The sequence below is a fragment of the Onychomys torridus genome, chromosome 10, assembly GCF_903995425.1.
Source record: "Onychomys torridus chromosome 10, mOncTor1.1, whole genome shotgun sequence".
NCBI classification, from domain to species: domain Eukaryota; kingdom Metazoa; phylum Chordata; class Mammalia; order Rodentia; family Cricetidae; genus Onychomys; species Onychomys torridus.
The window spans coordinates 28,010,438-28,023,131 of record NC_050452.1 but is presented as its reverse complement, the minus strand read 5'-3'; the positions used below and the strand labels follow the sequence as shown (position 1 = coordinate 28,023,131).

Sequence of the window (12,694 nt, the reverse complement as noted above, 5' to 3'; positions counted from 1 at the left end):
TGCGATTATCTGGAACTTTAGACCATCTTTCATTTTCTAGACTGCTACTCTAAATGTTGGCAAGAGAGGAAAATGGAAAATAATTTGTATAACACTAGCCTTTTCGTATTAGTAACATTTTAGACAGAAGCTCAGCAACAAATTGAATGTACACATTTATACGAAATGCTTAGTTTTCTTCACATAACAACTATCACCAAGCCCAAGTCCTGTGAATATGAGCACTTGAGATTACGACTGAGCAGGTCTGTGACTGAGATCCTACTAAAGAAAGAGTCTAGATTTACACCACACTTTCAGGTTCAGAGCAGTGAGCAACAGAATTCTCAAGGGTGTTCTACTGGCCACCCAGGTCCCTGACCATTATGCAATGGAAAGCCCAGCCCTCCACTAATGGGAAGAAACGGCAAAGACACATCCAACCCTACTAAGGACCATAGCAGAGGCCAGGCCAGAAGTGCTGCCTTTGATCCAAAAGGATAAAGGGGCCTGTCTAGTTCCCACCTCACTATCCTTTTCCATGAAGACCAAGGTTATCAACACCTTACAAATATTGTGAAAATAAATCTCCAGTCTATAATATAAAAAAAAAAACAGAATTACAGAGATCAAAATAACAAGAAATTAAAAATGAAAAGTAAGATCCATAAAGGTAGTCACTAGAATCAAATTAAAACTACCTCTGTACAAAAACAAAAACAAACAAACAAAAAATCATTCCTGCACTTGGGGCTGCTCCTTGTTTTGGCAATTGTAGACTTGGTAACACCATCTTACTCGCTACACTACAGTGATAGCAGCAACAGCCTGTTATAATACCACCCTACTTCTCTGCTATCATGTATTTTACAAGTCCAGAAAACACAGGAATCTTAGTATAGTGACAGTTCTAACTTGCCTCCACACTCACATCTGGGACATGCCAGAACAAAGGACCAGAGACATGTAATGCATGAGGACCAAAAAACCTTTGGCTTCCCCACAGGCTTGTGAGCCCCTCCATTCCACCAGTGTGGGTGCACGGTGGCCAGTGTCAGTGTGGCCAACATAGCATGTCCTGGTAGAGCCAGTGAATCTCCTTTCATGTGAAAAAACAGAGTGAGGTTTACAGAATACACCATTTTAAAACAGATTGCAACGATTATTCTGCAACAAGACTGAAGTATGTATGTACACTTACACATTCACCATGTGCATGTATTTATATTCCAAGTGCTCAGACTAAAATAGTACACTATTCTTTCAATTTTGTGAATTTTAGATGGCTAAGAACACCTGAAACTCACCTAAACCTATGGAGAACGCCAACATAATTCTTTTAAAATAGAATTTTCACTCACATTGCAACTTGAGCAACTAATGGCCTTCACATGAATGCCATGGTATCACTATCATCATTATTTTACCTCATTTTCAGTTAAGGATGCAGAAGGAGATGAACTTTTGCTAAACCCAAGTGCTGAAGATGCAGTTGCAGAAGCCCGATTTCGCTTCTTCAGTGGTTTGCAAGCATCAGAAAGATTTTTCGTTGCTGTAAAATAAGTTTATTTTATAAAGTTTAAAATCTTAACCTCCCACATCCTTACTAATTTAAATAACCCCTCAAGTAAGTGAAATCCTAAAGATGAATCTTCTGGTGTCCTTAGTTGTAAGGATTTAACTTTTTATCATTAAAAAAACCTCTTGACTGTATTTAAAAACAAAAGCAGACAAACTATACAATGACACCCATATCCCACTACTTAACTGTCCCCCCCCACCCCCCCACCCAACAACCCTGGGCCAATGCAGCTTCATCCACACGTGGATCCATAAACCCTTGTAGAATTATCTGATGCAAACTCGTTATGTAATTTCATGCATAAAAAGCCTAGTGTATACCTCTAAAATAAAAATCTAAATACAACAATATCATTTTTATACTTAAAAATAGCAATCTTATATTCAAATTTCCAATCATCCACAAATACTTGTTTAAAAAATAGCCGATTTCAGCCAGGCGGCGATGGCACATGCCTTTAATCCTAGCACTCAGGAGGCAGAGGCAAGGGCAAGTGGATCTCAGGCCAGCCTGGGCTACAGAGCAAGATCTAGGACAGGCTCCAAAGCTACACAGAGAAACCCTGTCTCGAAAAACCAAAAAGCTGATTTTTAAAAACCTGATCTTGTGCAGAATAAAGAAAACAGTTTTTCTAACCGTAGCTCCTCACTCATCACAGAGCTCCTGTGCTAATCTATCAGACAGATGTCTCAACAGGATAATCCACAAATAGGTCAATGGGTTTGACTTTTCCTTTTTACTGTTCAGCTGTTTTTCGGCAGAAAATCCTTTAAGCTGGTTTCTTTATCATATGAAATATAAACAACTAATCCTGACTTTTACTCTTGGCTGGTAAGTATGAACTATCAGGGGCCTACATTAGAGTAAAAGAATTTATAGTAACAACTCATCTCATAAAGGAAGAAATCTGAGTATTTCTGGTTTAAATTTCCTTTCTAATAAAATTTCAAATTGAAAAAGTGAAAAATCAGTAGAAAAGTAACTTCAATATGACTGAATATGACAATTTGCACACTAAATCAATCATTTTTCAATTCCACAAGTTCTTTTTTCCCACTTGTTTTTTATCCTAGCTTAATTGTTGGTTCTTCTGAGGCATCCCTGGATCCCTGTTACCCAACCCTGTTCTCATTTATCTCTGTCCCTCTCAGGTGCCCACACTAGAGGCTCCCCAAGAACAGGACCAGGCCACCCTGCTCACCCACCCAGGCACCCAGAGGAGCCAGGAAGGAAGGAGCCTGATCACATTTACCTGCCTGGCTCTTGAGCGAGGAGGCTGCCTCTATGGCCTTGTATGAGCTTGTTCTGGCCGTTTTGTCGGTGATTGTCTCTCTCTGTTATTTAAAAAAAAAAAAAGAGGTGAGGGGGGGGGACAAAGAGAAAGAAAACAAAGGAAAAAATTCTCCAACTGTGAATGAACACAGGTTGCTAAAAATTGACACATTAGAAAATTCTTCCTTTGAAAATGCATTCCTCACACTCAAGAAGACCACAGCTGCCCAAACTGACTTTTTTAATACTATGAACTGATTCTTTTCTTACCTCCTGTTCTAGAAACTGTCACAAGGGTAGAGTGGGCAGGGCTGTGCCAATATCTGCCATAGTTCTGTTAAGGTCCCTTATGTAAGTTATATTTCATGTGCTACCCAAACTTGCCACTGAATCCAAAGCAGAGTAAAAACTAAGAGAGGAAATCTAGTTTTCTATTCAAGAGACCCAATCAAACTGAAGTCATACCTCTATGTCAGTTCCAGCATTACTAGAGTAACTCATAATGCTACTACACTAGGGATTTCCAAATTTGAGACAAACTCCATATTTACTTCACAGAGATCAACAATAAAACACCTTCCACAACCAAAGATTTGAGGGAAAGTTTCAAAATGCTGAGCCAGTGGCCACAGGCTTGTAATTTTAGCTACTTGGAAGACTAAGGAAGAAGAATCACAAACCAAATCTTGTCTGGGCTAATGAGTGAGTTCAAGACCAGTCTACTCAATTTAGTGAGATCATACTTTAAAATGAAAAAAACAGAACTGAGTAGATGGCACTAGCTGATCTTCCAGAGGTCCTAAGTTTAGGTCTCAGCATGCTTGTCTGGCAACTCATAAACATCTGGAACTTGAGCTCCAAGAGATTACTCATCCTTTCTGGCCTCCGTGGAATACAATCTCAATCTCAATCTCTCTCTCTCTCTCTCTCTCTCTCTCTCTCTCTCTCTCTCTCTCACACACACACACACACACACACACACACACACACATACATGAATAAAAATAAAAATCTTTATTTTTTTAAATAAAATTTCAAAATAAAAAAAAGGGGCAGCTAATTGTAGAACATGTGCCTAGCATAACCATAGATTCAATCCCTAGTAATAGTTTAAAAAAAGAAAGAAAGAAATGAAAAATCTTAGCATGGTAAGGATCTCTGTTAGGCCAGCCTGGGCTACATAGTGAGACCCTGTCCAAAAAAATAAAGGCTTTCTCTATGAGTTCGAGGCCAGCCCGGTCTACAGAGCGAGATCCAGGACAGGCACCAAAACTACACAGAGAAACCCTGTCTTGAAAAACTAGATAGCTAGATAGACAGACGGATGGATGGATGGATGGATGGATGGATGGATGGATGGATGCTTAGTATCATGAAAATTTTGTGCTGCGATTTTGAAAAATGTAATTCAGTCTAGGTATGGTGGCATGTGCATTTAATCCTAGCACTCAGAAAACCAAGACAGGTGGATCTCTGTGAGTTTGAGGCCAGTCTGGTATACATATAGCAAACTTCAGGCCAGTCAAGGCTACATTGTGAGACTCTGTCACAAATAAATAAATAATATAATGAAAACAAAAAAGAAAAGAAAAATGTAGTTCAAATGCCCTCAACAAGGTATGGTGGCACAAGCCTATAATCCCAGCACTCATGAGGGCAGAGGCAGGAGGACTACGAATTAAAAAAGCCAGCCTAGGTTACGGAGAAAATTCTTAAACAGCCTGGGCTACATGAGGTCCTAACTCAAACAACCAAAGAAACCAAACCAAAATAAAACAAACAAGAACATGCTTCCGCAGCATAGGAACAGTGTTGTCTAATGGTTACCCTGCCACTTCCTGTAGACAGGGACCTTACCCAGGTATCAGACCTCAGAACTCCTTCACTGACACCTATAGCCAGGATAGATAGAAGTCCACTGACAGGAATCACAGAATTTTGTTTAGTTCTGGAATGCTACTGGCTCATCAAATGTAATTGATGCATATTAGGGATTGTATGCAATATGACTTAAGATTTATAAAAACTAGACCAGAGAGACAACACTACTTTTTGAGACACAGTCTTACTATGCAGACCGGGCTGGCCTGGAACTAGAGATCTGTCTGCCTCTGCCTTCCAAGTGCTGAGATGAAGGGCAAACACTACTACTTTTCAAACACATGCTATCTTCTGATCTGTTTAGTAAATTAAAAAAATTATGCCTAGCTATTTAATATGAATTATGGTATTTCGAATGTTCTGACCACACATATCTAAAGGGCTTCTCTAAGTATGAACTTCCTGGTACCTTCAAACGCATAGTAACACTTCATCACCACATAACCAACGTAATGGCAAATGAATCCAAATAACACATTATGCACCAGGATAATGGTACAGAATCTGTCTATTATTTCATACTAGAAATAGAACCTTAGAACCTTAAAGATATATAATATAGGTAGATAGACAAAAATTAGTTATAGATATATAGTTACACTTCAGCAATATGTGAAAATTTTCTATTCTTCAAAATTAGAAGAAAAAAAGAAAGATAATAAAGGCAACTTAGTGAAAGTACCAAGCTTTACTCAAAATCTTAAATATACTGTATCAGAACTCCTGTTAAATATAAATTCAAATACAGTTCAAAGCCTAATTAAACTCAATTTACCAAAGTTAACTAGATATCTCAGACAGATGAAAAACAAATGGTGCTAAAAGGTCCACTCTCTCTATGTGTGATCTGCATATGGCAGACAGAGTAATCCAGTTGCTTTGCACATATACACCTTGCTCAATCTCACTTCTCTTCAGGCACCAGGCAAGCTGTCCTAACAGATTCTGGCAATACTGAGGCTCAAGGCCCTAGGCTGTCTTTTCACCCATATTGTATTTTAAATTTTTCCTCAGTGATGCCCACACTGGATTCCCAGTGAATAAACAAGATCATGAATTACTAACAAAATGAGTAAATTCATATAATCCCTTCCAGTAACTATCACAGATTCTTTAACTTCCTATTGCAATACAAAGTATCTTCAATGGGTTTTTATATTCCTCCTTTACACACTGAATAAATAATAATCCCTACAGACAAAACATTCCAACAAGTACAAGCAATGAAACTATACATCAGGCTCATGCTACTTCATCATCAATAATCTAGCACTGAGCTATGCCCTCTTCAACCTAAGAGGGATTTTTAACACATAAAATCAAAACATCATACTTTACTCTGGATCTGGATGCTGATTCCTTGAACAGACTAGTACCAATAGTTCTGTGCTAATGCTCCTAATTGTTAATGAGCACGTCCTTTCTTCAGTGGCCTTTTCAATGTAGAAAAAGGGCAAGCCTTACTTCTGAATACCACTTTGGCAAGCGCCCAGAAAACCCCACTGCCTATATTTTGGTTGAGTCTCAAGAATTCTATAATATATGTTCATACAGGCCAGGAAAGGCCAGAACATTACCTTCCGAAGACTGTGCTTATCTGTCCTAAGTCTTTTCCGGGGTGCATCTTCAACATCAACATCTTCTGGAGGGTCATCTGTCCTCTTTGTGTGGTTTCTTTTTTTCCCGTTTATATTACCTTGGGATGAAGAATGAGAATTGGGATAAATACACAGGAAAAGGAAAGTCCACAACCTGCTCTGGCATTCATCATGCAAACAGTGACAGGTATTCAGCAACCAGGCTCATGTCCAAGGCCTATGTTTGATCAAATCTCTTCGCAAAAAAGAACTAGGGACCCACAAATATTTTACCTAATTGCTATCTTGGTACTATTTTTTTAATATACTATAGCATTAAATTTAAATATAACCCAGTTGTAAACAGAGTTTTCCTGTCCCAACTGCCTGCTCCCAATTAACCAACACTGAGGCTTATATTAATTACAAATGCTCTATCGATAGCTCAGGCTTATTACTAACTAGCTCTTAAACTTCAATGAATCCATTTCTATTAATCTATGTATTGCCACATGGCTTGTGGCTTTACCTGTCCTCCAGCACGTCTTGCTCTGTCTCTCTTGGAGACTCCTCTGACTCCGCCTTTCTTCCTCCCAGCATTCTGTTTGGCTGTCCTGCCTATACTTCCTGCCTGGCTATCAGCCAACTAGCTCTTTATTAACCAATGAGAGTAAGACATATTCACAGTATACAGAAAGATTATTCCACAATTATTCCATAGCACCCAGTCCTTTTTTAAAAAAATCCTTTATGGTTAGACATGGTAATCCCAGCACACAAGAAGGCTTAGCATAAGAGGGTTTGAATTTGGGTTTGAATTTAACACCAGCCTTGGCTAAACAGTAAGACATTTCTCAGAGTGGGGAAAAAGAGAAATTTATTTACTAACATGTAAAGACAAGTAGAATTTAAGTCAACTTCTAAAAAACTACAACTTAGGGGCTTGAAAGATGGTTTGGTGGTAGAGAGGAACTTGTTGTTATAGTGGAACTGGTTTTGAGTCTCAGAATCCATATAGTGGCTGACAATCATCTGTAATTCCAATACCTTCTTCTGGCCTCCATTTACACACAAATAAATACAGGCAAAACACTCAAACATATAAAATGAAACATATCTAAAAAAACTTAAATAAGGCCGGGTGGTAGTGGTGGTGCACACCTTTAATGCCAGTACTTGGGAGGCAGAGGCAGGCAAATTTCTCTGAGTTTGAGGTCAGCTTTGCTGTGAAATAATCCTCCTGTACACTGTGTGAATATATGTCATTATGATTGGTTTAATAAACAAGCTGACTAGCCAATAGTTGAACAGGATAAAGTTAGGTGGGAAAGCCAAACTGAGAATGATGGGATGAGGAAGGGTGGAGTTAGAGGAGTCGCCAGCCAGATGGAGAAAGAGTCAGACACACAAAATGGGATAGAGGTATAAGCCTTGGAGCAATACATAGATTAATAGAAATGGGTTACGTTGTAAGAGCTTGTTAGTAACAAGCCTGAGCTATTGGCCAAGCATTTATAATTTATATTAAGTCTCCAAGTCAGTTATTTGCGAAATGGCTGCCAGTTATTTGGGAGCAGGTGGTTGGGACAGGAAAACTCCAACTACACAGCCTGGTCTACAGAGCAAGTTCCAGGACAGCCAAGGCTACACAGGGAAGCCCTGTCTGAAAAAACAAAACAAAAAAATTAGATAAAAATTAAAAGTAAAAACTACAATTTGCTAATATGTTCTCTTAAATAACAATTTTTTAAGAAGCAAAATTATATCTGCATCTGAAAGTTAAGTACTTCCTGTTATACATTTGTTTGTTTGACAGTGCCTTATTTTAAGTGTCCGGAAATAACACTAATGTATAATAAGGTATCCAAATATCACTGACTTAGAAAGATACAATAGAAGGCAAGAGAATAAATTCTAGAGAGACAACCACTTTGAGTATGCCAATGTTTATTTTGGATACAATTTTTTAAATTTTCATTTGCGTAACTGTTTGTTAGAGTTCTATTTATCAAACTTCCTTTTGTGCATATGTGTATGGTACTGAGAACAGAACCCAGGACTTAAATTATATCCCCAGCCATCTTTTTACTTTTTGAGAAAGTCTCACTACATTGGCTAAACATGCTGCCTTGAATCCTCCTGCCTCAGCCTCCTAAGTAGCTGGGACTACAAGTCTATGCCACCAGGCTTGATTATTTACAAAACTTAAGAACAAATGTCATTCTAAAACTATCTTTTGGGACAGAACACACCAGCATAGATATGTTCACAAAGCCTCAGAAGGAGGCCTATGTGCCATGCCTTGGGTGCCAACAACTGCACAAGGCTGTTCCTCAGGTCTGGGACTCAAATTACTAATGAAGGAATCAAGTACTCTAGGCTAGTATGAACAAGGCCCAGCAAAATCTTTACTAGGATTTAATCTTGACCACACCACTGTAGACTGGCCACAAGCCTGGGTAGAAAGAGGTCTGTCTGTAGTTTGAGGACAGCAAGAGTTAGTTTATGCAGCCACTACTGAAGTTATGAACACCATATGGCAAACCCAATCAGACACCTCAGTTGGTTTGCACTCACAACCCTAAACATTGAGTCCCAGGTACTGACCAGCAGCAGGTTTTCCACTATGAGGTGATTCTTTGTCTTTCTTTCCCATAAACACCCAGAATACTGTCTACTTTACCTGGACACAGAGCTTCCTAAAGAAATCTGAGTTCCCTACACTAAGTCAGCAGAACAGCTGACAATGGGAGATTATACATCTTTATGTTCAGCACCAAGGTGACTTGGAAATTATGGTTCAAAGACATTGAGGAACAGCACTTACCTGACACACAATATGGGGGAAATCATCATTATGTATCTATTGAGTACAACCCCAAATACACTTATCATTTAGGGTAAGCTAACCCTGAATTCAGAAGTGCCAGCCTCTTTTAAGTACACAAGCCACTGGAAAGAAATATCACTCAAGATTTAGTATACTAGCACACTATGAGTTAAATTTACATTTTAAATAAAGTTCACAGCCTCCAAAAATCCTTGCTATTTTTAATTATAACATCTAAACAAACACTGAGCATGCTGAACAAAATTCAAAATTAATATAATGAACTGATATGGAACTCTAGTGTGGTGGTCTGAATGAGAATAACCGCCATAGACTCACATATTTAAATGTGAATGCTTGGTCCCCAGTAGGTGGAACAGTTTGGGACTGATTAGGAGGTGTGGCCTTGTTGGAGGGCATGTGTTACTGGGGGTAGGCTTAGAGGTTTCAAAAGCTCACACCATTCTCAGTTAGCTCTCTCTGACTAATACTTGTAGATCAAGACGTAGTTCTGTTATTGCTCTAGCACCATGTCTACCTGCCTTCTGTAATGCTACCTTCTATGAGGATCATGGAATCACCCTCTGAAATTATAAGCCCCTGATAAACTTTCTTCTAAAAGCTGCCTTGGTCTTGGTGCTTTGTCACAGCAACAGAAAAGTCACTCAAAAAAGCTAGCAAGCCCTACATCAAGATGACTGTCTCCAGGAGGTGCAAAGGGGCTACTAGTGTATGTACTGTCAAAATCTAATACCTGGCAGCTATTCTAGGACTACCTAGGATGCCTTAGCTTTTATGTCTAGTATCTCCAAAACTCAATAATGAACTTTAGAAGTTACAGACTATTTCTGTATTTTTACTTAACACTCAAACACATTACACTTTATTTTTACATTAACAGTTTTTTTGGGGGGGAGGGGAACTTGTGTATCTTTAAGTGCTTACACATAACAAATCTGATCACTGTCAACACATTTTCTCCAAGTCTTCCTCATCTTGCCATAGCCTAAACTGATATTTAATGTAGTATATTTTAAAGTTTTAAACTGAAAGCCTAGAAATGAGACACCTAAGTAAAGGTCAACCAGTCATCTCATTTCCAAGTTCTCAAGCCAACAGGCCAAGAACTAACTGCTTTACACTGGGCCTGACCCATGCCACTAAGCCCAGAGAGCTATAACCACCTACCTTTCCTTCTTTCTTCTCTCCCACACCACCCCTTCAAGTACTACAGCCAGAATCCCTACTCTGTGTAAACAGTAAAGTGAGGGTCCTGCAGAGCATCAAGAAGAGCTGCATGGGTGATAAGGGAGGAGATTGCAATGACATGTATTGACGTGATCATGCACACTGTTCATGTGGCCACACTATACATCACACCCAAGCAAAAGACATCTGTATAGGGTTTATGTTTACCTGAATCTTCTTCAGACTGGGCAGAGGTAATTAGGGAAAACTTTGTATTATATCGTGCTTTCTGTTTTTCATTGAGCATGTTCCACTGGGATCCAAGTAATTCTTCAATCTCCTCGCCTGAGACATCTGGATGTTCAGCTACAACCTATGAACACAGAAAGGAGGGCAATAAGAACTCTACGCTCATAGAATTCATTGTGATTTACATGAAATCAAATAATAGTCTTTTGGAATTGAGTATGTGGCATTTTGTTGTTGTTGTTTTGAGACAGGGTTTCTCTGTGTAGCTTTGGAGCTTGTCCTGGAACTCACTCTGTAGACCAGGCTGGCCTTGAACTCACAGAGATCTGCCTGACTCTGCCTCCCAAGTGCTGGAATTAAAGGTGTTCGCCCCCACTGCATAGAAAATATGTAGCTTTGTTTAAAATTTTTATTTTATTTTCCACATTCCAAGAAAGGAAATTTCCTCCAACAAAGCATATGGTTTTGTTTATATACAACATGTTAGCACACAAGAGTTTTAACTTAGTTGTATCAAAGGAAAAATTTACTTCGAAAGAAAATTACAGATCTATGAAGAGCAAGCATTTACTATACCAAAGACACTGTTTTCCAATGTACTTAGTGTCAACATTTGGACAATTTTTAAGATTTTCCAAAAATGGAATTACTAATACCACTGTATAAGAATATTTAAAACAACAGGAAACAAAGACTTTTATACAGTATTTTCACAAATTGTTCCAAAGATAGTGTTCATGCTCAGCTGTATTTCTTTTGCTTTAAAATAAGTTACCAGCAAACCACTCTAAAATGTTTTGTTCCTAAACCAAATATAAATCTTCATATTGGCAAAATGTTGTATAATGAGTCCTTGGCCTCAATGAAGAACATCACAGCTGAGGAGAAACTAGAGTTTGCAGAGAGAAGATATTATATTGGAATGGATATTTTTACCAAATAAACCAAATAAAAAATTAAAAACTTATGTGGAAAAAAATCTCTGACTTAATTTTGAAAGGAAAATTGAGACTTCGTCAATTAGCAGGAATAGATCCAGCAGAAATTGTTGTACCTTTAACTAAAGAGGACATTGAAAAATTATGGACAGAAAGTGAACCTTGGCAAAGAGCTTACAGTAATTTTTTGGGAGAAATTAACAGCAAATATGCTAAAAGCAATAGAATTGATCTTATAAAGAGAGCTGATTGGATCTTGCCTCGAATTGTACATGAAAAACCCATATCTGGAGTTCGGACATTTTATACAGATGCCAAACAAACAAGGAAAGGCAGGTTACAAATCAGAAAATTTAAGTAAAGTGGTTCAAAGTCCTTATAATTCAGTTCAAAAATCGGAATTGTATGCTATTCTGTTGGAATTAATGGATTTTTCAGAACCTCTCAACATAGTTACTGACTCTCAGTATGCTGAAAGAGTGGTATTACATATTGAGACTGCAGAATTTATCCCTGATGCTTCAGAATTAACTTCACTATTTATTCAATTACAAGATACAATCAGGGAAAGGAGTCATCCTTTATATATAACTCACATCCGATCCCATACTGGTCCTCCAGGCCCTCTAGCACAAGGTAATGATGAGATTGATAAATTATTGATAGGAAATGTGCTGAAGGCCTCAGAATTTCATAAGAAACATCATGTCAATAGTAAAGGTTTAAAAAAGGATTTTTCCATAACCTGGCAACAAGCCAAGGAAATTGTAAAGAAATGTTCTACTTGTTCCTTCTACAATCAGACACCATTACCAGCAGGATGTAACCCAAAGGGTACTCAGAGGAATGAAATCTGGCAGATGGATGTGTTTCACTTTGCAGAATTTGGAAAACTGAAATATGTACACCATACTATCGATACTTATTCAGGATTTCAATGGGCAACTGCTTTGAGTTCTGAAAAAACAGATTCTGTAATCACTCATTTGCTAGAAGTTATGGCCATCATGGGTATACCTGCACAAATTAAAACTGACAATGCTCCAGCATATGTCTCTATTAAAATGAAACAGTTTTTTGCTTATTATGATATAAAGCACATTACAGGTATACCACATAATCCTACAGGCCAAGCAGTTATAGAAAGATCCAACAGAACTCTAAAGGACATGATAAATAAACAGAAAGGGGTAACAAA

At 38.2% G+C, this 12,694-nt stretch overlaps 1 protein-coding gene across 3 annotated transcripts in view; it reads right to left on the bottom strand.

Annotated features, from left to right (window-relative positions):
• The window catches only part of Nsd2 (nuclear receptor binding SET domain protein 2), an 87,994-nt gene that overhangs the window by 28,916 nt on the left and 46,384 nt on the right, over nucleotides 1–12,694 (bottom strand). For all 3 annotated transcript variants that reach the window (XM_036201597.1, XM_036201598.1, XM_036201599.1), the window contains 4 exons: nucleotides 10,538–10,682; nucleotides 6,292–6,410; nucleotides 2,814–2,895; nucleotides 1,407–1,531 (listed from right to left, as the gene is read on the bottom strand). In XM_036201597.1, coding sequence (XP_036057490.1) covers nucleotides 1,407–1,531; nucleotides 2,814–2,895; nucleotides 6,292–6,410; nucleotides 10,538–10,682 — 471 coding nt within the window. The remainder of the gene's footprint in view (nucleotides 1–1,406; nucleotides 1,532–2,813; nucleotides 2,896–6,291; nucleotides 6,411–10,537; nucleotides 10,683–12,694) is intronic.